The sequence below is a fragment of the Harpia harpyja genome, chromosome 9, assembly GCF_026419915.1.
Source record: "Harpia harpyja isolate bHarHar1 chromosome 9, bHarHar1 primary haplotype, whole genome shotgun sequence".
NCBI lineage: Eukaryota > Metazoa > Chordata > Aves > Accipitriformes > Accipitridae > Harpia > Harpia harpyja.
The window spans coordinates 37,730,170-37,756,483 of record NC_068948.1 but is presented as its reverse complement, the minus strand read 5'-3'; the positions used below and the strand labels follow the sequence as shown (position 1 = coordinate 37,756,483).

Genomic DNA, 26,314 nt, shown 5'->3' with positions numbered 1-26,314 from the left:
GCGCCGCCGCCGCCCGGCGCATGCGCGCCGCCGCCCGCCGGGCCCCGGGCGGGAGGAAGGGAGGGCGGCCGGGCGTAAAGCGGCCAGGCGGGCGGCCCCGGCGGCACGTCGGGAGAGCGGGCGCTGCCCCGGGCGGGAACGCGGGCACGGCCCGCGCGGGAAGGAGACGCGGGGACAGGACAGAAAAGTAACTTTTATTGTCGTGCCGGCAGGGGAGCGCGATAAGCGTTCGAAGAGTCCGTGCTGCCTGAGCGGGTAACCGTGCTGACCCTTTTCTTCAAGGTTTCGCCTAAAAATCCACAAAGAAAAGGTGCCTACGGGCAGGAGGAACCGTAGAGTGCTTACCTGGAGCACCGGCACCACAGCCCTCGTAGGACGGGAAGGGAGGGAGAAAAGGAACCTAGTGTTACTCGTGACTACAGTAACATACTGCCAAAAAAACCTGGGGAAGGGCTTAGCAATAAAGGGAATACAACTTCCACCTGCCCGGTAACGACATTCAGTTCTCATTTACAAAGCAGACCTTTCACTACTTTCAGCATCCGCTACTGAAGGCGTCACGTACACCGACTCCAGGCTGTACGAAAGCTTTGCTTTCCAGAGGTGCACGAACACCTGCAGTCTGCCATCAGGGTAACTCCTGTATTGATTTTGTCTGTGGCAAAGAAGTCACTGTGGGCTGAGGATCAGGACTTGGTTCCTGGAACTTCTTGCAACTAAATCTAAAATGAAATTTTAGACAAATAGTGGTTACTAGCTCAAAGTATAGAGAGAAAACAGTCTAAGATAAAACTGAAAATAAGTGACAGTACACAAAGATGACGGTGTTTAAAATTCTACATAATTGAAATTAATTACACTTAAATAATACAGCATCTGGAGATACGCTATTTTCTAAAGAATGGAGGACTTACTGAAAGACTATTCCATCCTTTTCACTTATCGTCAATGAATTTTAAAGTGAGCAATTTATTTTCAACAGCAAAATGTGAACTGAAAATAAAACGTAAAAGGTTACCTGATATAAGCGGAGTCATCAAAAGCCATCTGCACAGTTGCCATCAGAATGATGGTTACAACTGATGCTGTCAAATGCTTCTGCTTGAAAAAACTGGCTGGGGGTTGAGGGCTGCAGCTGTGCTGGAATGGCAGGTACCACAGACACTTGCTCTAACACAGCTATGACTTCAGAAAGTGTACGTCCCAAAGCCTGAAAGTGTCATGAAATATACTGGATTTTTAACATTTAGAAGTGTTCTAAACTGATCACAAAAGAGGGTGTGAAGTTTTAAGAAATTCTTCCGATGAGGGAGGTAAATATATTGAAAAAGTACAACTACATTAGTACCATAAAATTACATTTGTTCCAGTCTATACACGTGTCCTGGTTTCGGCTGGGATAGAGTTAATTTTCTTTCTAGCAGCTGGTATGGTGCTATGTTTTGGGTTCAGTATGAGAAGAATGTTGAGAACACACTGATGTTTTCAGTTGTTGCTAAGTAGTGTTTATACTAAGTCAAGGATTTTTCAGCTTCTCATGCCCAGCCAGCAAGAAGGCTGGAGGAGCACAAGAAGTTGGGAGGGGACACAGCCAGGACACCTGACCCAAACTGGCCACAGGGGTATTCCATACCATGGGATGTCATGCCTAGTATATAAACTGGGGGGAGCTGGCCAGGGGGGATTGCTGCTCGGGAACTAACTGGGCATCAGTCAGCGAGTGTGAGCAATTGCATTGTGCATCACTTGTTTTGCATATTCCAACCCTTTTATTATTATTGTCATTTTATTATTGTTATTATTATCATTATTAGTTTCTTCCTTTCTGTCCTATTAAACTGTGTTTACCTCAACCCTCGAGTTTTACTTTTTTTCCCCAATTCTTTCCCCCATCCCACTGGGGGGGGGGGGGGGGGGGGGGAAGTGAGCGAGCAGCTGCATGGTGCATAGTTGCCGGCTGGGGTTAAACTACAAGAATATGGAATGCCTTTTTCAGCATCATAAAATCCACTCTGGGATGAAAGCCAACATCCTGTATCTTTAAGAAAGAGCTTGTCTATAATTATTCTTTGAATAGTATTCTGATATCCTTGAACAACAAGACTGTATTTTTTAAGTAGCACTTAAGTCCATCACCTCAGCTCAGATAAAATGAAATGTTCCTGCTACTCAATGTCCCAATTCTCCAGATTTGCTGAGAGTCCTACACACAGCCTCAGCAAAGTCAAGACAGATGCCCTAAGTGCACATGAATCTGGACTAACAGATTCATTCAGCTGGGAGGAACATACTTCTCTGCCTACAGCTGCAGGAGTGAAATGAATTCACATACCACACGGCAATCACGTTTTTGTTTCTCACCTGTGTTTCCCCCTGTGGTTGACACTGGGTTTGGGTTTGCTCCATTGTTTGTTCCTCTTCTTGTTTCTGACTGGGCTGTTGCTCCTGCAGTTGTGGAGCTATTTGTTCTTCAGTCAATGCTTATGACAACAGAAACAGATGGAAGGCGGAGATCACAGTGATAGGCTTCTTTTTAATTATTTTAATTCTGAGTAGATAAAAACCATGACTGTTACTATGAAGTCATGTAAAGATCTATCCTGAAATGAATTCCTAATTGTCTATACCAATAATTGCAACAGAAAATTCTGACTTGACAAAAAATTTTTATATATCAGGGCTGCCTGCTTCAGACATTGCTAAAATGCCAAAAAAATGAGACAACTACAGAAGTGTAAAGGAGCAGATCTGGAACGGACAGCTGATGCACTGAAAGGGGATTAGGCAGTCAAAACTCATACTGAACAATTTTCAGTCTTCCAAAAACTCTTGTTATTTTTCCTTATTCCTAGCCTTTGCAATTGTTTTTACGTGAGAAAGTAATTGAAAAAATCTGAAAATGAAAAGGATTGAAAAGCTATTGAAAAGAACGTACAGAGTGGAATTGACCTGGAAAAACTGAACGGACCTTTTCCTGCATCGTCATAGGCTCTGCACAGATGGAAACAACCTCAGACATAGGTAGTAGCTCGTCATAGTTCTCTGCACTGATGGAAACAACCTCAGACATAGGTAGTAGCTCGTCATAGTTCTCTGCACTGAAAGTAAATGAAGTAGCTTAAGCTAACTGAATTTTGTGCAACTATTTCCATATTCATGATATTTTAACACAAAGAATTTTAAAATTCTGGAAGAGGAATCTGCAATCAAGATCTGAAAAAGCTGGGGATTAGCAGGGAACTCCAGCCAGTTCTTTACCTAGAAATATGACAGCTATATTATCAGACCTGAGAAAAGAGTTGAAAGCCTGGCCTGACCCTCCTGATACATCACAGGGAGCAATTCTGAAGCACTTCAAGCTTTTCTTTACATCAGCACAAGCACAGGTTTGATTCTTTGACAGTAAATGCACTACTTTATGTTAAGGCTGAAGGTCATCACAGCGCTTCTGACAAGAGAAACGCCCCTGTGAAATACATTTCTGCTTAAGAGAAAAAAAAAAAAAAATCACCAATCAGGCCACCAAACCGATTAAATGTTAAATCTGGGAAAAATTATCATTGACAGTAGGAATAAACTTACAGAAACCTATTTGAGGAACTTCTCTTTCTAGTAGTCATTGTCATCAACTCAAAGTGATTCATACAGATTTGAGAACGCTCAGAATTCTTGTCTTTAGCATAAGCTTGTCTAACATGAAGAGGATAACCACCTATATTCTGGAATAAATAGAAATTGAAGGCTTAGGTACCAAAAATACATAGTCATAAGTGCCCTGTCTCAAAAATCATAGTTTACAGTAGTCTTGACTGAAGACAATTCATATCCTGCCACTTAAATAAAAGTTAAAATAAATAACTCCCCTTCCTTAGTTTTAATATATTGATAGTGCAAAGTGATACATCCAAGGTGGTATCATTGTCACAGCACTGGGGAAATTCATATTCTTAAGTGTATGGAAACTGTAGTAAGTATAAACTATAGTAGTCATACTGACAGGGGAAGTTATTTATTAGCATTTGCTTGTATACCAAGCTACTCAAAATTCTAAAATACAGTTATTATTCTGCTTACTAAACATGCGTGTAGTCCACAAACAGCAATGAGGAATTAAAAAAACAAAACAAAACAAAAAAAAACCCCAAGCCTTCACAATATAATGCACATTTCAACATAAACTCACCTCTCCTTCTGGACCTGCATGTGATTTTATGTAATGATTTTGGCATTGCTTTGGGGAGCGATAAACATAGCTACAAGAGTTAACGACATCGCTGACAAAGTCCCAGTTTGCTGTCTGTGCAGGTGACACCATAGCAAGGTTTAAAGGAAGTGTCCGTAACTGTTTCACTGCCTAGGAGGCAGAGAGAAATCAAACCAGTGTAATGCTTCAATTAAATGCTTTTCTTGTGTGCACAAGCATGTGTCATGCTGTATTAATCAAGGTCTATGGATGCTGTAACAAACTTCCACGTAAAAAGTTTTTGAAGTCAACAAAAATGAAGTACCATCTTACTTTTAACAGTGCCAAGTCTTCAGCAATTAGCCATGCAGGGCTATCTTGCCCAGTGTCAGCAGCTGCATTGATGAGAGCTGACAAAGGTCTTGCAAAATACGTTTTCTGTTTTACCCAGAGGAGGGTCTTCTGAGCTTTGTTCTTCTGTCGTGTGTTCAATATTCTTGGAGTCACTTAATCAAAAAGTGAAGGTGGAGGAGCAACCATCCTTCTACAGCAACGCTTCTTACTCTTACCTGAAGCTAATTGGCAGGACAAAGTTGTTATCTCCAGTAAGAAAGGAACTATGTGCAACAAGATCATGACAGAAAACTGATTGCTGCAAATCATCTGACTAATGATAAGTCTTTTACAGTACTTTTCTGAATGCAGGTACTTTCAACCTATGGTCCTCTAGTACAATATTTGACTTGATCGGTCATTTTTAAATAGCTTCTCACTTCACTAAGAAAATAAGCTTAAAAACAGATCAAATGGATGAACAGGAGTCTCATTACTTTACTTCTGCTCATTTAATTCACCCATATTTGTATTTCTAATTTGCTTTCTAATAGCAAGTTTTCACAGTGCAGTCCCTCTGCTTGCACTCTACGTTCAATCATTTTGTCTGAGTGATATCAATCTTAACAGAGATAATGGTACATGCATGCCTAAATTTTTAAACACAAACTTAGAGATGTTCTTGCAAAAGAGTTTTCATATTGTTTCACACAAAAATGTTACCACACCTTCCCATGCAATTTTGAATCCAACTTACATGACAGATCTGTTCTCTGCTGCTTACATGCCTTCCTAACAAACAGAGGTGGAAGCTTAGACTCTGGAATAGGAGTACTAGTATACATCAGACACATAACAGAATCAGTGTAGACATCATCGTGATTCTCAGGTACAACAGGGGGAGTCCAAAGCTACAAAAAAACCCAAACCAAAACAAAAAAATCAGCAACAACAACAACAAAGAAAACCCACAACCCATAGTTTGTCATTAATTAAAGTATTTTAGGTAAGGTTTCCTTCAGATGAAGCAAGAGCTACTGACTTACAGGCATTATTTCTACTTCTCCATCTGGTCCTTCACAGACAAATTCCTGTATGAGAAGAAAAGAATTTTTGATACCTCAATACATCATCCAGCCCAGAACCCAGCATAAACAAACATATTGTTTGCAATAACTATAATTTTAAAATTACAGTAGAAAAAAAGTATTTTAAGGAATTATTCTTAATTTTCAATATTCTTCTCAAGCTCTTCCTTCAGTTGCTATTACCTTGATACATAACTGTGCATTTTCATACCAAGTCAACCTACCAACCCACAGTTCTGCCAAAACAGCAACCTGCTACTCTACAGAATTAAAACCATCTACAGAGTGACAGCTTCAGTTTCAAGAGTACAACAATTCTGCAGGGCCACAAGACTAGTGCAACATGAACCCAACACACATACTTAAATACATGGTTCATAGTCATAATATACAAATTCTTCGAAAAGCAGGGACTTGGCAATCCCTTGATGTTACCGTGTTATAAGCATCTTGTCTGGTATACGTTAAGAGTTCCACTTCCTGCTGAAATTTTTCTTCTGCCTTTTCCAGCTCCTTGGGATGCCGATATTCCCATTTTATATTTGCAGTTTTTAACTCCTTTTAGGAAAAAAATTTGTACACTTTAAAATATTACCACTTTTCACAATAAATACGCTAACAGCAGTAAATTGCCACTGATTTGAGTCTCACCTTTTATAGGCTAACAGTGATAGCAAAGTTAGTTAAACTGACTTTTCATTCTTGGATAAGGCCCTCATACCAGTAAAAAGAAAGGGAAATATGTCTACATGTTAATTAGGAACCAATGTGTTTTTAGACCACGATCATTTTGAGCAAAATTTCAGTGCTCATAAACGAACAAAAAACCCCAATAAACAAACAAAAAAACCAAATAAACAAACAAAAAATAAAATCTGACAACAGTTGGGGTTTTCTATTTTGTTTTTATTAATTACTCAGAAAATGAAATATAGTCGCTTACCTTGTTGACTTTCTGGCTTTTTTGATCATTCAAAGTATGAAACAATTCCAAGAAATTCAACGCATACTTTTCAATTGGCTTAAGCTGTTCAGAAAAACATTTTGACACATTGCTAGTTATTTAGCTTTTGAATTAGAAACATGAAAATAACCAGTGATTTAAAAACAAGCAGAAAAACACCCCAACAAATAAACGTATTTATTTTGGTTGCAAATAACGGCACCATAATTAAGGTAGAAAAGAGATCTAAGGACCAAAAATCTGACATTCTGGTCGCTAGCTAGCCTGCTCACATCCCACCAGTATCACTGAGAATAGGCTCCAACTATTGGCTTCCATTTTGCTAACCAGATTAAAAAAAAAGAGAATCCCATCCAAGTTATTATGCACACTCTTGACTGGTTGTTAGTAAGCAGGCTGCTACTTGGGTTTTGCACAAGTAGCCAGAGGGAAAAGGAGACAATCAGAATATGACAGAACTTAGGGAATGCTAAGAATAGTCATTTCATGGTTAAGAAGAAACAGATCCAAGGCCTTTAAGAAAAAATACAAGTATCTGGCAAAGCACAGGACTGTAAAACAGTTTTATATCACAAGATACAATTTAGTCCACTGCACTTCACAACCCTCAGGAGAACGTTTGATGACTTAAAATGTTTCAGTACGTGAACAGATCTATCAATAAGCTCAGATTTTCTCCCAGGATTGCTGCAGTATTTAAATTTGCACAGAACTGTTTCATGTAAATGGAGTGGAAATAAGATACTTTATGAAAGCCACTTGATTGTTGCACAGGAAAGTAAATTTCAAATATTTCTAAAGGTTTACATAAAAACAAGAGAAATCATCATACCTGATCCACAAAGCTAGCCAGCTGTTCTAACTGTGAAGGAACCATGGTATTTCTTGAATCACACAACTCTGAGCCTATATCATTTCTTATCTCAGAGAGTGTCTCTTCTGTAAACTTTCTGGAATCCTCTTTTGCATATTCAGAGCAAAGAACCTTATGGAAACACGTTTTCAAGTAATTGATAAGACAATGTATGATGTCTAAAGTTTTTTAATCACCCTAAAACTGAGTTTAGAAAAGTCAGGTTACAGACACATTTGATACCTTTTGCTGCAGGAGAAGTTGTTTTTGTTTGATTAAAACAATGTCAAAAATAGTGTAAAATTACCATTGGAACAAACACAGTTTTCTTTCTAGATATTTTTATCTTCTGATTTTCTATGTGAGCTAACAATTCAGGATTTTTACTGATTTTAACTGTGATCACATACCACTGGCCCCCAAACAAGTCTGGAAATAAATATAAAACTAAATGATGTTTAAAATTCTGACTCTGATCTAGCAAAGCACTCATTTTTTACATAACATTAAATAACCGCTCACATTCTTAATGTTACAGTACCTGAGTTAATAAGTCTGTTGAACAACCATCTCCCTGAGCAGCCACTTCTTGAATCAAATGTTTAATACCTTTTTTCAACAGCCTCTCTTCAACAGAATTACCACTTATAAGCCTGCAAAACAAAGAAACTCATTAAATAATGTTCCCTAGAAAACAGTGACACTTTCTGAAACTCAACTGTTTCACGTCTAATGTTCCTCGCCTACAGCAGTGAGCACCAACACTCGTTTAGATTCTGTCAGGTATTTTCATAGGAAATTTTGTATTCGTTATGTAGTTTCTTTGAGGAAAGCTTTCTTTTTAGATCTGATTTCGTATTCTCAAAACACTGGGTTCTTTTAAGTTCTTATTTTTGAAATGCACAATAAGCAGTATTGTCTTCTGTACAACTGGATTTTTACAAAAATCCTTACAATAGCAGGGTATTCGCTAAAAGTGTCTGCACTGCACACCCATGCATACCTGGCTAGTGGTGTCAGGTGAGCAAGAGCTGCCCTCTGCTCTCAGCATGTCCTTCCAGGAAAAGAAATAGTCACTTGAGAGAAGCTTTCAAATACATCTTAGAACTACATGAACGTCAGCATCTCATCACTAATGGATTTGAAATCCAATGATAGACCATCAAGAAAGACATTCATTGTTTATCAAGAGCAGAAAACACCCACAGATATTAATGTTTGTTTTGACTGTCCCAACATAGAAATCCAGATGGCTTACAAGATGAAAGTGGGAGTGAAAGACAGGAATGGGAAGGACAGGGTTTTCATTTTCTCTTTAGTCTGAAGGGAAGAAGTATGTATGACTGATCCAATCTTTAAGGGGATCTTAAAAGACCAAATGACTTAAACTAAAAGGATGACCTCAACCAAAAATCCTAGTTTCACCTTAAAACATCTTCCCTCTATTTTTGACTTTAAAACACCTATACTATTTCTTAGCATAAAAGTCACCTGTATATGTGAGTATCTCTGTCTCTTGCAAGTTTATCACACCATTCTTTAGCCTTTGTATCCATCAGTGGATCTAAATCAGTGTCATAGAAGACAACAGTATTTGCATTTACATGGCTGACACCTGTGGAAGGAGTGTGGGAAGAAAGAATAGCACAGAAGAATCGCTTGTCTCGGTTGAAGTTTTTTATGGATTCCTAAAATGGGGAGACAAGTGACTTAATTACAAATCCACATTAATAAAGCATAAATATCTAAACAAACTTTTTTACAGAATGAGAAGATCAGAAAAATTGCTTTCTTATTACTTCCCCAACCTACATTAAGCATGCAAACATTTAAAGTTATCTGACTGCCCACATTACAGATCTATACAACTCAAAATTAATTTGTGTACCATTAAAACTATTAATTTATGGTGCAGTCAACCAGATAAAAATCTAAAGATCTATTACAGTAGTCACATTATATCCTACAACTAAGCACACCTCACTGGGTTATTACATTCTCTGTGTGTTTCATAATTTTTCTTGTCTATTGACTAAATTGAATCCCTTCTATTGTGCTGCCTTGTGTTGCTTTAAGGCAAAGTATTCCTTCATGATTTATACTGCATTTGACAGAAAGCATAACAATGCAATTTGAAATAAAAAATAAGAAAATAAGAACTTAACTATATTGTTAATGTTTGCTCAAATTGTAGGCCCCAGAGGATACTGAGAATCTTACTGGGGAGGGAAATGAGCATACTTTCAATTTATCCTCAGGCAATGCCAGGGCACTCGACAAAAAACAAAAGCCCCTGGAGTAAGGCTGAGGAAGTGCCAACATAAAAACAGCAACTACACTTAAAGTACTAACAATGTAGATAGCTACAGATAATGAAAGGAAAAGCAATTATCAAAACGCTATTGTGAAATAAAACGTCTGTATTTCAAGCACAAATTACTCATAAATGTAGGACAGCTAGTGGCATACCTCTTGGAAACACCCTGATGCCTCATCAAATAGTAATATGACTGACATATTTCATATATAATTACATATTTTGTGCTACAGCTACATAGATAATTTGCTTAAATAACTAATGAAATTATGCAAATGAATTTTGCAAATGTATTAGACTTCCCTTTAGCATTTTCCCTCCCACTATGAGCATCTATTAACTATTAGCTTGAGTAAGAGGTCCTTTTACCAGATAATGCCAACTGTGAGCACCGCTCTCATTAACTCTTATGTACGTGAGAAAATGGAAGTTCAAGAAAAGCTCCAGTATATCAAGCATTGGAATCATCTGTGTCAAGATCAACACATGATGTCCTCTTGCTTTCAGCTTCCGAAGCAAGACAGCCAGAGCTTCCATCTTGCCTGTTTATGAAATAAGAACTTGAAGGTTCTGCAGGTAGCATTCAACAATTAAGAGAAAGCACATTTGCGCAGTTATAATAAGTGGTGTTTTCTTTAATACCTGAATCATGCTGCACCAGTTGGGGATTTGGAAACTGTAGAAAATGAGGCCTTGCTATATGCTGCATTGAATGGAGGTAGGGAAGTATCTGTTCCTTTAGATTAAGCTTCAAGACCTTCATTTCGTGGGTATAAGGAGGATTTGCTACATACAAATCTGGAGGAGCAACAGCTAGAGCTGGCAATACACACAGGTCTCTGTAAAGCAAACCAAAACTTTAATATACTAATTTTTAACAGCTTGGGCTATTAACTACTCAAAAACAGTAATAAAGAAGAAGTCTGCATGGAAGCATAAAGGACCTGGCTAAAGGTAATTGAAAGTAAATCAGTAGATGAAGTTTTATGTTAACATCAAGTAAATGCAAAAACCCTCCAGATCAGAACAAGAGGAAATTACCACTATCCATAAAGTTACCAAGATAAATTGACTTACAACTCCTACTTTTTTGTAAGTATTCACACAAAAAATACAAGATATGTAAAAATAAAGTAGAATTGCTATATAACAAATAACAATTGCCATGGAACTATTAAGAGTTTTAAAATCTTAGAATGATCTAAAATTATACATCAGGCATGCAAATAGATTCTGCATAAAGGAATTTAGCCTGCAATAAGGATAAAACAAGGCAACTCATTTATCACTTTTAGCATTTTACAGTACTTACATAAATACCCTGGTTTGGATGGTAGTAGACACCCGTGAAATTTGTGTAAAGACTGCAAATGGATTTGTCTCAATTACCTAGTAACAACATCCTTCAGGGCAATCTGTTGCTGCTTCAATGTCAGAATGAGTTCTTGCAATGGACCCTTTAGAACCTCTGAAGTGCTTGAGTATGGAAGGCAATTTGCAAAGCCAGCCCAGCACCATTTGTTAATCCTGGCAGAACAATGCTGAGACATTTTTCTTTCACTGATCCAAGAGCAAATTTCCAACAAGTCTCTGCCATACAGGGAGGTTCTGGAACAACGACGCTCATTCCCAAAATATATTTTGTCCAGGTGTTCCTTTAGTTGTCTTTTTTCTTCTACGATACCCTTTAATTCAAAAATCTTACCTGAATGTATTTTGACCAGATAAAGCTTATGTGAAAAAGAAATTCATACAAAAGAAAGTTGAAAATAAGGACAATTTAGTTAATGCAAGTTCTATGAATGACTATGAAAGGAGACGTGAGCAGGAGAAAAGCTGACGATTAGAATAGTATTTGTGATACAAAGACTGATGTAAGGTTTGATATTTTAATGAAAAATAAATCTGCTTTCCTAGTTTATGCCTACTGGCAAAAATATAACGGGACTTTCAAACTGCTGTTGGAGAGTCCGCTAGTACAGACGGATGAGACCAGGCAATTACAATATTCTACATGCTTTAAATATTAAAGCTTTGACTATTTCAGCGAACAGATATGCACACACGAATCTTGTAAACTATACATTGTTCATGATCAAGTATATACTCTATCATATGAAGAGTTAGCGTAGTACCTGAGTTGGACACGAAAGTGTAGATACCAATTCAGATTTAGTACTCAAGTCATCCACCGTCACATTAATAAATTCATTTTTCCAGGAAAGCAGCAAGACAAGAAAAATATTTTAATGAAGAAAAATAATTTAATTTCACAGACACATGATATTACAATATAAGGATATTGTAGCTTCTAAAATTTTGATTTCTCAATAGTTAAAAAGTTAAAAAGAACAAAGAAAAAAAAAGAGAGAAAAAAAAGAGAAAGATGTGAATTGAATCTTGTAGCACCTTACTTTAGCTTGATGCTTCAGAGACTGTCTACCAATAAGCTGACAGAACTGACTGTAAGACAAAGTAAATGTTTTCCCTCTAAACTGTAATGTTACAGGCTTCTCTGGTTGAGCAATTCTTTCTTGTGCTCCAGCTGTGGAAGCCATTGGGCTGAGTACTATCTTGCTGGCTGTTAAGATAAGACAAAAAAGGTACAAGGTTTAAAAAGACTTTCCTCACTGTACACTGCAGGATTTGACTGATTATCCCATGCATATAGTGTGCCCTATTTCCAATGAAGGGCAATTTTACTCCAGGCATAACTCTTGGGTTGCACTTAACTGCAAACAGACTAGGTCTCCCCCTAATACTGTGTGTTCTTAAACTACACATGAAAGAACTACACTGTTCTTCCCCTCAGTACCACTGGCAGACCTCTTAAAAAAAGGATGATTTCCTAGATACAGTTTGACTGGTAGTTCACAGGTGTACTCATTTGATTTGACAATGTACAAACTTTGCAAGGGCTTCAAGAGTCTGCACAGGTATATTTCAAGCAAAGTCTTGGGGGAGAACAACCACAGAATAAGAGATCTTTTCCTGCACAATTCATTTTTAGCAATGAAAGAAGTTCTTAGAACAGTTAACACCACAAAAGAATAATTATCAGATATAGTTTTCAGTCTCCCTTCATACTGAATGCTTCCCATTCAACCATGCAAAAATTTATACTGTACCCAGCTGAAATCAATATGTAGAGAATTTAGAAAAGGCCTGAAAAAGAGTGTGCTTGAAATACTGCACTACATCCCCAATCATCTGAAAATGGTCTGTTCCACAGGGCTGTATCATATAAAAAAGACCCAGTTAATAATGACCTTTAGTAGTGGCTCAGCAGAGACCCAGAGAATGGGACAGTGGTGATGCCTAAATCTGCTCAGTCAGTTAAGAATGACATGTGTGAAAAGCTGTCTCACGCACTGCAGGTCAGGTCTGAAGGGAGAGTTTCATTAAGGTGGTATACCTGGAGACCAACACAACTGCCCACAAAATTTCCAGTGTTTGCACAATAGTATCATTCTGTTTATAAAAGAGAGACAGATAGATAGTAAGAAATTTTGTTTTGATTTTGTGAGGGAACTGCTGTTAGAAAACTGCTAATGGAACTTGATATTCAAATATGTAATGCACAAATGCATTGAGTACAACTTCATTTCTTCCCCAAATTCAAGCAATATTACAAAAAAGACAGCAAACCAGAAAGCAATGGTTTATTATATATACAACACACCTTTCCTATGCTGACTTTCTGAAAACATGGCAAGGGGTTGTCGTCCTTGTATTTTCCCATGATGATCTGCCATAACCATTGCTGTGTCCACTGTCTGCTGCAACTGAGACCTTGAGAAGTCTCTAGTCCTACCTTTGGGTTTTTGTCCGTACTGCACTGGTGTAAATAACCTAAAAAGTAACAAATTGTCTGTCTACACATACAAAAAACATAAATGAGGAAGTTGTTAATCCTTTCATCCTAATACAAAAATCAAGTTAAAAAGCAAATAGTTATTTTTAGTCAGTAATCTGAGCTAGAAGAGGTACCCAGCTGCACAGCATACAGCAGGAGGGATTCTGCTTCTCTTGACATGCAGAAGAAACACAATATACTGTAAAATACAAGTACACCAAATGCTCTGAGGCTCCAGTCTTCTCTGAAAGATTACATGGAGGGGTACAAGCATGACAGAACTCCCATATTCCTTAATCATCTCTGGAGTCTGGAGACAGCAAGAAAACTCCCCAAAAGATGCTAATAAGGATCAAACTTCTTAATGGAGCAAAGTCTTAACTATGGCTAGGTGCGATGTTAAGTACAAAAAGCAGGGGATCTCTAGTTCCACGCATCTTCAGGCAGTCTGGTTTTAAAAACATACTGCAATTGTAAAAGCTGACTTCACAATAACTGTTTCATATATACTACTTCCGGGAAGCTAAAGATGTCTAAACAGCAAAAGAATGAGTCCTTTTTCTGCTTTACATATATATTTTAGCTATCGCTTCCAATTCTTAAATTTCATTAACTGACAAAGCTCCCTTCTGGCAGAACATCCTAATAGAACTAGTGCAGGACATCCTCCTTGTCACCTGTTACAGCCACGTGTTACACAAGCTGTCTTGGGCTTCAGCAACCATACTCTGCTCTTATCAGGTTAATTTATTGTAAAATGTTGAAGTCTACATTGCTCTATGGAAGAATTACATTTACTCCAAGACACAAAAATGAACCCTCCCAACTGCTCTTCAGAGAAAAGAGTCAATAACAAAACCAAAAAAGTCAAAATTTAACAGAACACCTTTTTTCCTTCCCCTTCCCCACCCCCACAGAAAAAAAAACCCCAAGATTTAAGTGCTTTGCAACCACATCTTAGACTTAAAATTAACTTGAAGGAGAAGATTTAATTATTCTGCTTAGGAAACTCTACTGCAGAAGTCACTTTCACTGTTTCATCAAAACTACAACAGACTTCAACCCAATAGAGTTTGGCAGGAAGGATCACAACTGAGCCTTCATGAATGAAAAGAACTATTAAGTGGTAAAAAGCAGTCTGCTCTCCCTCAGAAGAGTGGCATACAGTCTTTAGCAGTGATCAGTTTGGACACAAAAGATAGCAAGAAAACCAAATGCTTCCAAATGAACCCTCTCAGCCCTCACAAACATTACTCATCTTCACCTGTTACTTTAAATAAATAAATTAATAAATCACTGGAATACTGCATACCTATTTGGTTTGAGCTTCACTGGCTCAAGTCTGGGTGATGAAGGAGAACAGCAGACCTCTTCAATAAGCTTCCTAGTTACCTTCAGTTTTGGCACTATTTGTGCTTTGTAGCAAGTAATTTGGTTCTCCATCCCAATCACATCAAAGAGAGACCAGTCTGCATGTTTAAGTCATTAAAAAAAAAACCAAACAAAAAAGAAAACAAAAACAACCTAAAGGAATATTTCTACTACCATTTAGTTGCAGTAAAAAAAAATTGTAGTAATAATACCACATTATCTGAGAATGATTAAAAAGCTCACAGCTGATGCCAGAATTAAACCAAAACATGGAAGAGCCAAGCGTCATGTGATCTTGCAGAGAGCAGCTGCCGTTACTTTAAAAGGTTTCAGCAACCTACACCATGAAAATAGAGCATTATGCTCATGTTACCAAGAGTCAAAAACAGGACACCACCCTCAAATTACAAGCTCCCCAGTTAATTCAATGCTCGTAATTAAAACATTTGTCTTCGTAGAACTGGCATTCCAGACTCATCCACTCCCACCTTGATACATTAACCCTACTTCCTCCACAAGCCTTTGACACTCACTCTGTCGGCCCCTCAAAATGATTTTTCCAACAGACTTAAAGGAGTAACTATTTGAATTTCCCAGGACAAATAATGCTACTGTTCTAGCTTTGTGCAGTCTTTCTTAAGCCTCTAGTATTGCTACAGTCACTAGAAAAAAAAAGGATGAAACCGCTTGCAATGTAACTTTAGCAAACAGACTATAGTTAAAACTAAACTGTGGAACCTGATACAGCTTCTCATCTCCAGAGCTGTACACAGCTTAACTACACCCTTAACTACTCCTCAGGACAGGACAAGAATGGCACCTTTCTCTTGATTTCAAGACCCATCAGTTTAGGTTAATTGGGGACTTTAAGCACAACCAGAAAATGTTACAAAATAGCCTGACCTTCTTTGACAAGGATAGCAAATTCCCAGCATACCTACTAAATTCAGTACTACTATAAAGTCAATGGTTATTATTTATAATCTTAGCAGTTGCTTCTAAAAATAAATGAATTAGCAATTCAGATTTTGAAATTTAATTGGAACTTGAATTATGTGTGAGAAATTTTATGTCCTAAGCCACCTGCTCTCCTAGTCAAATCAAGTCAAGCACAAGATAATTACTTCCCTACTCACCTTCCAAAGATCCCATCCTAATGCATTCAGCGCTAGAGAAGCAGTTGTAAACTCCAGCATGTCTAATATACAGGAAGAACTTGGAAGCCGGGGACTTATCAGATCAGGATGATTACACACCCTTAGCAGCTGCATCAGAATATGGAGGACACTGACAAAGTGCCCACTTCTAAGACATTCTTGAGTTCTGTTATTTAAAGTGAAAATATAATTTAAATTACCTTTAAAAACAGTGCTTTTTAGGAGCTTAGGTCTTTCTGCACACTCAAATTGTTTTTCTGAATAAATCTGGTAACACGAAGTTATCACACTTAGAAAAGTAGGAGTTTAAAAATGCAGTCTTCCATTCCTCCAGCTTCTCTCACATTCACACAAACTTTTAATAATTTATAGAATATATTCTGATTTTAAAACTCACATTACCATAAACCTGAATTTCTCAAATAACCACTCTATTTCAAATGGAAATGACATTGGGTAATATATGAAGCACATATTGTCAATATTAAGGCCTTTTTTTTAACACCTGAATATCTACCACTTTAAATTATCAAATTCACTGGAAAATACAAACCAGACATATCAGAAAAGCAATGTAACATATAACCTAGGACATTCAGTTCCTAAATAACTTAAGAACTAAATTTAGACAAAAACTGTGACACATGGTCAATTGTCTAAGTTATAAATATTTTGTCCCATAATCTGCAAATACTGTTTATTTATGCTTCTTTTCACCCTGTCAAACAACTGGATATAAACAAACAAACACAGGATGAAGAAATGGCTGAATGCAGTTACCACTTAGTGTAGAAGATGATTAGCCTGCACAGCACTGTGATTATGCCAATGTGCTTTAATCTTTAGGTTTGCCCATGACTCACTTAGAAATAACACATTAGCAAACAAGCTCTCTTATTGTAACTGAAATAGTTCCTAACTTTAACGATGAATCAACAATTAAGAACTACTCAACAGATGTACCTTGGTTGAGACAAGATGTCCTCATACATTGACTTCTGCCGATTAGAAAGAGTACATGTAAGCACGTGCTCATATTTCCTTGGTAACTGCTTCTCAACATGAATTTTGGACCTCCGCAAAATGAATGACTGCACTACCTAAAAGAATACAAAACAATAATTTTCCTCAGAGAAAAAGATACTAGTATTAAGACACTATCCTCAAGGGAGACGTACTCTCTGCAGTCTCACTGCAACTCTCTGGTAGTGATCTTCATTCACCTCTGCAGATGCTACCTTCGTAAAATCCAGATAGGATTGGGACATCCCTGGGATCAGGAAACAGGCAATGGCCCACAGATCTTTTAAGGCAGTAGGCAGAAGTGTATCCATCATGAGTAAATGAAGATGACTGTGAACAATGAAGATAACAATTAAGGTAAGATCTATTTCATAACTTAAATTACATCACAGCAAGAAAATTTAAAGAAACTGCAGTCATAAGTGCTGAAGTTATTTCACGAAGTAACTGATAGACAAAAGCAGAAAGAAAAATTTGAATGAATGCTTCAGACCTCTGGAGATTGAATATTGCATCCCAGTGCTTCTCTGTCAGACTATTACCATTCTGCCTCTCATCTAGAACTAGGTACCTCCACTGTACTTTCATGAATGCTTCATAGTCATTAAAGAATTGCTTGCAGGAGGCAATACATACATTAAAGTTGTTAGGGTCAGTCCATTCCTGCAATAAAAAACCCACAAAAATCCTAAAGGCTTTTTTGATGGCTTTCAGAGCAAAGACTATTACGCATTTCCTCTTCTGGAATTAAAATAGATTATCTTGCACTTTATCCCAGTGCAGTTCTTCAAAGCTTTCGAAATCCCAAAAGGAAGAGAATGCTCAGTTTAACTCTCTGGTTGTGATGTTTGAAGTGTTATATAAAATATCCTTAAGAGAAACTGTTTTTTAAAAGAAGAACAAGCCTTTCCTATAAAACACATAGACCAAGTTTCCATCCAAAAACAATTGGCAATGAAAAGCCATCTTTCCTTATACATTTTTGAATTGTTCCTTGAAGAGTTTGAACACATTTCAGAATACTTATACTTGTTGTTACAGGTTATCAATAGAATTCATACTTAATGGATAAACTCTAATTTCTAAGATTCATATGCGTCAATCTTTAGGTAAATTCTACCTGGAAGGATCAAAATTATTATAGACTTGATCACAGAAGCTGCCAAATGTGTGAATTAACATCCTGATATTTACTTTCAAAGGCAAATAAAAAATTAGAAACACAAGACACAAAGTTAAAATTGCAAGAATGAAAGGAAAAGTCACAGAACTAAAGGAATAAATATGCTCAAAGCTATGGCAATTTTGTTAATTTTCTTCTGCTCTGCTCAGGTTACAAGGCAAGAGAAAGTTATTACAAGATTTATATGGCCCAATTCTACAAACTTAAGAGAGAAGTGAAAAATTGCTAGTCAATCTAAGATTATATGAAGGACTCCAACAAGGAAACAAATTGAAAAGTAACTGGAAAAGACACATCATTCCAAAAGGAGGGATAAAAGTTGTATGTTGTAAAAACATTAATGGAGGAACCCAAGAAGTTCCCTGTAATTATGGAAGTTGAAAATGCAAAAAACAGAGGAGAAAAAAAAAAAATCAGCAGCATATTTTGCAAGTAAGTTTAGTGAAGTTTTGAAGCCCGAAAACACACACATGGCTTCTAAGCTACAAAATACACACCAAACCTCCTGTTGCCTCCTCCGGATTACACATCAGTTTCCCATCCAAATAATGGCTAAATTCAACACATTTTCTTAATAAACTTCTGCAAATACTAAAATGAGGTACAAGTCACTGGAGCAAAGATGTGAATTTCCCCATACAGAGATCAGGTACTAGTCAAAAATATCTGTGCAAAGGGACGTCATGCTAGTAAGTGCATACACACAACTTAAAAATGCTAGCCAGTCAGTGCTGGTAATCAAAGCAGATTTTATTGGTAAATATCAAACTCTGCTTATGAACTAGCATTCATGAGATGAAGAAATATCTTCATTCTTCCAGTATGCTACACAACAAAAGAGAAAAGAACCACGTTGCGATATCGCTATACTGAAGTTTTTAACCACAATGGTATAACCATGACCCGGGCTGATATTTTCTTTCTGTGTAATGCTTATGTTACCCAGTACATGTGTAAATGAAACAATGTTCCACAATACCTGTCTTTTTAAGAAAAGTTCTCCTGGGTTCACAAGATACAGAAGAATTTTCAAAGCAGGACATCAGCATTTCAGTTCAGTCTCCCACTTCAGCACATTAAAGTCTTGTGAAACAACAAGAATAGGTCCCCAGTTACCTATAGAGATAAAAGGTACAGCATGACTGGAAATGACTGCATACCATATCTGACTCCAGAACTTAAAAGAAAAGGCAACTGTGTATATACAAACAACATACACGTGCACTAACAATGAAAGGAATTGTGTATCCTTTTTTATAAAATTTATTCCAGGTACATTTCTTTCAATTATACATATTAAAAGCAATTCTTTTTCTTCTCTTACTGAAAACACATTCACTAATGAACTGTTAAAAATATAGATTTATAAAATAAAAGATCTACAATATTTCATACCTTCATTGCATGCCAGGTGTGCAAAAAAAAGCAACAACTTGCACTGTTTTTTCAAGTCCAGCTTCATCAGCCAGAATGCCATTGAGATTCATCTTATACAGCTTTGCCAACCACTGTAGTCCCATCTTCTGATAATCTCTAAGAGTGCCACATAATAGGGAGGGAGTATCACTCTTTACTACTGTTGTGATTTGAGCACTTGTATTGGTTTTGTGTGGCAAGGTTTTGGTAGCGGGGGGGGGTTACAGGGGTGGCTTCTGTAAGAAGCTGCTGGAAGCTTCCCCTGTGTTCAAGAGAGCCCATACCAGCCGGCTCTAAGACGGACCCGCCGCCGGCCAAGGCCAAGCCCATCAGCGATAGTGGTAACGCCTCTGTGATAACATTTTTAAGAAGGAAGAAAGTTGGGACAGAGGGAAAGGGCAGCTGGAGAGAGGAGTGAGAACATGTAAGAGACACAACCCTGCAGACCCCAAGGTCAGTGAAGAAGGAGGGGGAGGAGGTGCTCCAGGCGCCGGAGCAGAGATTCCCCTGCAGCCCGTGGGGAAGACCATGGTGAGGCAGGCTGTCCCCCTGCAGCCCAGGGAGGTCCACGGTGGAACAGATATCCACCTGCAGCCCGTGGAGGACCCCACGCCGGAGCAGGTGTGTTCCCAAAGGAGGCTGTGACCCCGTGGGAACCCCGCGCTGGAGCAGGCTCCTGGCAGGACCTGCGGATCTGTGGAGAGAGGAGCCCACGCTGGAGCAGGTTTTCTGGCAGGACTTGTGACCCCGTGGGGGGCCCACGCTGGAGCAGTCTGTGCCTGCAGGACTGCACACCGTGGAAAGGACCCATGCTGGAACAGTTCGTGAAGAACTGCAGCCCGTGGGAAGGACCCATGTTGGAGAAGTTTGTGGAGGACTGTCTCCCATGGGTGGGACCCCACGTTGCAGCAGGGGGAGAGTGTGATGAGTCCTCCCCCTGAGGAGGATGAAGCGGCAGAAAATAACGTGTGATGAACTGACCGTAAACCCCATCCCCGTCCCGCTGTGCCGCTGGGGGGCTGGTAGAGAATCCGGGAGTGAAGTTGTGCCCGGGAAGAAGGGAGGGGTGGAGGGAAGGTGTTCTGAGATTTGGTTTTATTTGTCATTACCCTACTCTGGTTGATTTGTAATAAATTGAGTTCATTTTCCCCAAGCTGAGTCTGTTTTGCCCGTGACAGTAACTGGTGAGTGATCTCTCCTGTCCTTATCTCGACCCACAAGCTCGTTGTTATATTTTCTCTCCCCTGTCCAGCTGAGGAGGGGGAGTGATAGAACGGCTTTGGTGGGCACCTGGCGTCCAGCCAGGGTCTACCCATCTCAGCACTGCCTTTGGGTAACAACGCTTCTGCAGCAGCACCAATGTCTGCTAAATCTGCCATGTATTTCTTTACAGTAGATGTGAGAAGATCTGGAAGTACCACTTCCTTCTGAAGGCTCCCTTTCTTATTCAAAGGGTCTCTTATTTCTGCACAAAATAATAAAAATCATGGTGCTGCCATATCTGAGATTAATAATTCATTAACAGATTTGATGCCATTTACAACTAATCCAAGGTCTAAAAAACACAAGAATTCTACGCTATATGAACACTCCTAAGTTTGTCAAACTTGACTACATAAACAAGGGCAAACTGCAGTAGGACACAGATGCACACATGATAGTTTTAGTGAATTCAGTCTCATGTGTGGCCCCCAAGAGACATAAAACTAATCCCTGATACAAACAAGAGCTCAGCAACAAAAAGCTTTTACAGTGCATTTATCAAAGCTTTAGCAAGCTACAGGAAGTTAGCGAGCTAGAGAAAGGAGATATTTATGACTGAAAACTAAGACCAAAATACTAGCTTCTAAGCATTTATTTTGGTAAGCTTATACTACTACTACTACCAGTACGCAAAAGAAAAAAAGTCATGCAAAAAAAAAAAAAGTCCTAGGTTCTTATTACCTTTTTTTGAGATGTTCTGAGAGTTTAATGCTTTCTTCCTCCTCTCTTCTAACTCCACTCGCAGTTTTAAATGTACCACCTGAAATAGAGAGAGATTGGGTGGAAAAAGAGCAGAAGGAAATGAAAAACATGAATGCATTTAGCTTCACATATAGCTATGAATTACTTAACATTTCCTCAACAGTAAGACAGGCATCAGACATGGCTACAATGCAGAACACACAAATCAAAAAATAGTGTGTACAAAACTGACCATGAATAGAAGTCATCCACATAATAAGCAAGAGCTACCCAAGAATAACTCACATTAAAACTTAAATGTCCACAGCGAGCCAACTGCACCAACTAGGATTAGCGAAGCACTCTCCTTCATGACATATAAGGCCTGAAACTATTCATGCAACCACAACATGAAGCTATCTTTACCAACAGACAATACTCACCACGTGGCCTGAGCAAAGCTCAGTTGTAAGATTCTCGCTGTTATGGTCCAATAGGTTTTTATTCAAGACGTCTTTAGATTTTTTTTTTTTTTTTACCTGTTTAATGGTGGACCAGAAGTGTTCAATTTCTCTAGCAGTAAAAGCAGCTACAGCCCTCAGTTGCTTCTCTTCTCTTTTCTTGCATGTTTCCTTGTGAAGTATCATATCGTCGTGATGACGAGCCACACTTAAAATCAGCTGAATAAAACCCATAAAATTCTTTTAAGTTTTTACTCTGTTCTATCTAAAAAGCATATTTCTAAAGAAAGAAAAAAAATACAGTCCCTTTAGGAGTACTGCCCAAACTTTACAAACACAGTGGAGAGGCAAACCAAAACTCACACATCCTCAGTGATCACATCCTAACCATGAAAATGCTGCCTATTCTTCCCCCCCCTTTCTGGTTGAAAATATCAAATTCACATTACTCTCTTGGCAGTTACCATCTTCCATCTTCTTCTTGAACAAAATCAGTTGCCATCCACTGCATTTCTTCCAAAAGATAATCATGGTGTGATTTGTGCCGTGGGGCCTCTTGGAGTTTGGGCAGACGTTTCAGAGACCATAAACTCTCTTTCCTCAGTGCTGTTATTCGCTGCAGAATTTCATTTTCCTTCAAGTAAACATAATTATACCTATGTTTCCTACTGCACAACACAAAACCAAGACAGAGACACTGTGAAAAATGTTACATGAATAACCAATAGAAACACTATTCAGTCCTTGGAAACATTCTACATTGTTTGATGTTGCACTTTATTAAAAGATAATGAATAACACATCTTGTGCAGATTTATGTAAAGTCCCTGAAGGACTTTGTGATGCAGCAGTATTATGTAAAATCAGTAGAGAAGTTTGGGATGCAGTGGCACTCAGTCTTGAGAACTTTATTTTTTTCTCCTAAAATATAGTACCTCTAGATCTCATCAGAAGAGCAGGGCTGATTCAGTGAGAATTTTCACAGAACTGAAATGCTCTGCCAGATGGCAGATGGACAGAATTCTCTAAGAAGTTCACAGAAAAATACACTTAGTTATGGCATTTTTATTAACACATGTAAGCATCCTGCAACTGCTGGCAAGTAAGCACAAGCAGCACAAATTTTCATTGCGATTCCTCCCCTCTTATTCTAAATATGCTGCATGAAAAGTTAAAATAATTGATTCAGTTTAATTAAATCTCCTTCTAGGATTTCATTACAAGAACAAATTCCACTTCCTTAGTGAATCTGCCTGATTCCTTCTCATTCCTTTTCTTTCTTCAAAAAAAATCATATGGCATGTCTGCACCACTAGTTAAAACCAAAAGAGAGATACAGCTATCTACAGAGCATTCTAAACTTAAATGAACACAACATTTTATTTTAAGGAAAGTTTTATTGTGTTATACAACAGCTATCTGAAGCAAATTATTAGTGCTTGATAAAGTCTTTTGCAAAAACTACTGAAATTATTTGCTCCTTTCTCCCCAGGCTGGAGTAATGAATTCTGTCATGCACAAAGGAAAATGCTGCCAGGACACAGTGAGAAGTTAGCACACTGTTCCCTCTTGCTGCACCTTGTAACTGACTTACCTGCAACCTTCCACATGTCTGAAATTTACTTTGAAGCATGAAATGAATTTGATTCAATGACAATCCAGCACAAGAATATTTAAACTGAGAGTTGGGTAGACATCGCAAATGACATAAATGAACAGATATTTTCTTCACAGAAGTAAAATTTCAAGGGAAAGTAGCAGTAAAGCGCCAAAAATTAATCTTGTCTAGACTTTCTTAATGAGACAGATGTTACTGGGCTGTTTCTGAGGATACTCACTTCCCTGTATTCAGGCAGACTATTTAATGGTGCAGAATAGATGACAACAGCAATTACAATACACAGAAAACCAGCCATTCAAAGCCGCATACAATATAATATGCAAATCTGATACCTGTTGTTGTACAGGAACTGGAGTTGGGACCAAAATCCCATGCTTCTTATCACAGCCTGCTGGTTGTACCTGCTGAAGAAAAGCTGGGCTCCTGCTGTGTGGAGCAGGTAAGGAACTACGCAAACTTGACAAGTTTGGTCCATTTTGCTGTTGGTTTTGCTCTTGGCTAACCTGTTGAGCCACTTGAGGAACAGGAGGCATTCCACCTGCAGAGAAACTTTTAAAAATTGCTATTTCAGTAATTAAAATAGTGGAATATAAAAAAGAACCAGTGAAACTGGCAATATAGACTGTTACATAGTTGCTCAAATCAACTTTCTACCATACCACAATACAATTGCATACCCAAAAGGTATGAAGATGCAAATCAATCACCATGCTGGTGTAGAATGTACTTATCTGCTCTTTAACCTGACAACACGAAGATCTTTTTTAACAACATCCCACAGAGAGGTGATAGCTAGGCAACCACTCTCTATCAGGGTATCAAATGACCAAAAAGGAAAAATTTCATTCAACAACATCAATTAAAGAAAACAACAAATTAGGCACAGAGGGTACAAATTTAAGCCCAGTGCATGGAAAATGAGATGTGCAGTGCTCACTAAGGTTTCTAAGATTTTCTCCAGAGGGTTTTTAAATCGTATGATAATTGGCATTAGATATAATGTTACAATTACAGAAAATCTCATTAAAGCAATTATCTTTAATTATAAAGGTTAAAACTTACATTTGATCTTAAATACTTTATCATAAATCATTAATATATGTAGTCGATGTACCAGCATTATTTTAAAGGTCGTGCCATTTTTTTTAAACTGTTATCAAAGCTAATTATGAGTCTCTATGTGAGGTACTGTTTTGGAACTAAAATGAAGTTAACCTAATAAAGTATCTTCATTATCAATAAAATGGTGCATTGGTCTACCACTTCCAAAGCTCTATCCACATTTACCTTTGATTTCACTTTTACATTCCCTTTATTTTGCTATGAAATGGTTTTTATGGTTACAGAATTGCTTTCTGCCCAACTTCTATAAAGAGAGTTCACCTCAATCAATGGTCATTGACCTTTTAACTCAATTTAACCACTTGAATTCTTTATCATTCCAGTAGGTTTATGCAGTTACTTCATTTCTAGCAGTCAGACACAGAGGATTCCTGCAGCACATACTGAGTCTTGCCTGGATACGCCTGTACTTTGAAGATGACGCAGGAGAGTCAACAGGCGCTTGAGGCTTTCTCCAGCACACGGACCGGTGACGACCAACACCGCCGTCAGCGTGGAGGTTGAGCGAGGCCGGTGCTCTCGCACACGGTCATGTGGAAGCTGGAACAACAGGGTGATGCCTGGTGTCACTCACGCAATTCCCAGATCTCTCGTCTCATAAAGCGCTGCCGTTTGAGGGGCAGAATGATTTATCCTATAAATACATTACAGCCACGTATGCCATTAATACAAACCCGAGCGGGGTTTAAATGCTGCCCTGAAAACGTGACAACGTCTGCAGCACTACCGGCCAGGCTGCGAAGACGCTTTAGTGCAAAGATAAAGTTATCTGAACGTACAAGGGCAGCGCATTATCAAACCTCCTCTGCTGCAAGATACACCAGAAACCGTCGGCGCGTTACCTGCACCTTTCCCGGCAGGAACTTTCCAGCCGGCCGCAATGCAGCGCCGGGCGCTGCTCGGCTCCTGACCGACCCCGCACCCCGTCACGGAGGGGCTGCGGGACCCCAGGTAGGAAGGAGGCAGTTTCCGTCTGCCAGGAAAGAGAAAAACCGGCGCTAACGCCCAGCTCGGCAGCCTTGGCGCGGCATCTGGGTGCGCAGAGCGAGGCGGGGAGAGCCCTCCCTCCGCTCCCTCACAGCGCCCGCGCGACCCCGACCTCTCCGCCGCCCCCGGCCCTCGCCCGCCTCTCGCACCGCTCGGTGTCCCGCTCCCCCCCGCCCCGGCACGCACCTGAGGCGCCGGGCCCCGCCTCTGGCTCCGCTCGGTGTCCCGTTCCCGCGCACCGCACCGCACCGCACCGCACCGCACCTGAGGCGCCGGGCCCCGCCGGGCTCGCCCCGCCGCGCAGCGCTCTGCCGGGGACAGGCACCGCGGCGCCCCCTCGCGGTCGCGGCTACGGCAGCAGCCGCCCCTCGCCCCGCCCCGCCCCGCCGGGCGCTAAGCGATACCATTCCCCTCTCACCTTGGGGGGGGGGGGGG

General features: G+C 39.1%; 3 protein-coding genes and 1 non-coding gene across 6 annotated transcripts; all 4 read right to left on the bottom strand.

Annotated features, from left to right (window-relative positions):
• Positions 1-175: 175 nt before the first annotated feature.
• Positions 176-15,294, bottom strand: LOC128145890 (E1A-binding protein p400-like). 3 transcript variants are annotated; one of them, XM_052796686.1, is made up of 18 exons: positions 14,907-15,294; positions 13,421-13,590; positions 13,154-13,209; positions 11,128-12,319; positions 10,381-10,577; positions 10,108-10,280; positions 8,913-9,109; positions 7,963-8,074; positions 7,401-7,553; positions 6,548-6,631; positions 6,040-6,162; positions 5,563-5,607; positions 5,274-5,427; positions 4,184-4,354; positions 3,583-3,719; positions 2,362-3,047; positions 1,019-1,210; positions 176-722 (listed from the first exon to the last, which is right to left on the bottom strand). In XM_052796686.1, exons 4-14 carry the CDS (start codon positions 11,286-11,288, stop codon positions 4,263-4,265), a joined length of 1,491 nt encoding a protein of 496 aa, XP_052652646.1. In that variant the 5' UTR covers positions 11,289-12,319; positions 13,154-13,209; positions 13,421-13,590; positions 14,907-15,294; the 3' UTR covers positions 176-722; positions 1,019-1,210; positions 2,362-3,047; positions 3,583-3,719; positions 4,184-4,262. The 3 variants fall into 3 exon arrangements, with proteins under 3 accessions (XP_052652646.1, XP_052652647.1, XP_052652648.1); XM_052796687.1 differs by adding an exon at positions 4,517-4,758 and having other exon boundaries at positions 11,128-13,590; positions 14,907-15,290; XM_052796688.1 differs by lacking the exon at positions 4,184-4,354 and adding an exon at positions 4,517-4,758 and having other exon boundaries at positions 11,128-13,590; positions 14,907-15,292.
• On the bottom strand, positions 9,596-9,734 carry LOC128146671 (small nucleolar RNA SNORA49). Its single transcript, XR_008236814.1, has one exon. It is a non-coding gene; the product is annotated as a small nucleolar RNA SNORA49 (small nucleolar RNA).
• A 132-nt stretch (positions 15,295-15,426) lies between the features above and the next one.
• On the bottom strand, positions 15,427-19,917 carry LOC128145891 (E1A-binding protein p400-like). The gene is made up of 5 exons (XM_052796690.1): positions 19,724-19,917; positions 17,639-19,444; positions 17,301-17,475; positions 17,086-17,222; positions 15,427-16,288 (listed from the first exon to the last, which is right to left on the bottom strand). The coding sequence occupies exons 2-5, from the start codon at positions 17,731-17,733 to the stop codon at positions 16,066-16,068; spliced, it is 630 nt and encodes a 209-aa protein (XP_052652650.1). The 5' UTR covers positions 17,734-19,444; positions 19,724-19,917; the 3' UTR covers positions 15,427-16,065.
• LOC128146540 (E1A-binding protein p400-like) lies at positions 19,726-25,913 on the bottom strand. Its single transcript, XM_052797971.1, has 6 exons — positions 25,735-25,913; positions 24,103-25,432; positions 22,228-22,368; positions 21,689-21,767; positions 21,035-21,209; positions 19,726-19,861 (listed from the first exon to the last, which is right to left on the bottom strand). The coding sequence occupies exons 2-6, from the start codon at positions 24,301-24,303 to the stop codon at positions 19,726-19,728; spliced, it is 732 nt and encodes a 243-aa protein (XP_052653931.1). The 5' UTR covers positions 24,304-25,432; positions 25,735-25,913.
• Between the last annotated feature and the right edge of the window lie 401 nt (positions 25,914-26,314).

Excerpts from the sequence above, each read along its gene's own strand:
- LOC128146540 (XM_052797971.1), bottom strand. The coding sequence starts at position 24,303 with ATGCCTCCTGTTCCTCAAGTGGCTCAACAGGTTAGCCAAGAGCAAAAC. Across the intron at positions 21,210-21,688 it reads TCAGAACATCTCAAAAAAAG|AAATAAGAGACCCTTTGAAT; the intron begins GTAATAAGAACC and ends TATTTTGTGCAG. Across the intron at positions 19,862-21,034 it reads AGACCCTGGCTGGACGCCAG|AGATTATCAGAAGATGGGAC; the intron begins GTGCCCACCAAA and ends TGGCACTCTTAG.
- LOC128145890 (XM_052796686.1), bottom strand. The coding sequence starts at position 11,288 with ATGTCTCAGCATTGTTCTGCCAGGATTAACAAATGGTGCTGGGCTGGC. Across the intron at positions 8,075-8,912 it reads AGAGATACTCACATATACAG|GCTTATAAGTGGTAATTCTG; the intron begins GTGACTTTTATG and ends TTTGTTTTGCAG. Across the intron at positions 7,554-7,962 it reads CAACAGACTTATTAACTCAG|GTTCTTTGCTCTGAATATGC; the intron begins GTACTGTAACAT and ends TGTTTCCATAAG.
- LOC128145891 (XM_052796690.1), bottom strand. The coding sequence starts at position 17,733 with ATGAAAGTACAGTGGAGGTACCTAGTTCTAGATGAGAGGCAGAATGGT. Across the intron at positions 17,223-17,300 it reads TTGCAGTGAGACTGCAGAGA|GTAGTGCAGTCATTCATTTT; the intron begins GTACGTCTCCCT and ends GTATTCTTTTAG. Across the intron at positions 16,289-17,085 it reads GACATCTTGTCTCAACCAAG|AACTCAAGAATGTCTTAGAA; the intron begins GTACATCTGTTG and ends TTTAAATAACAG.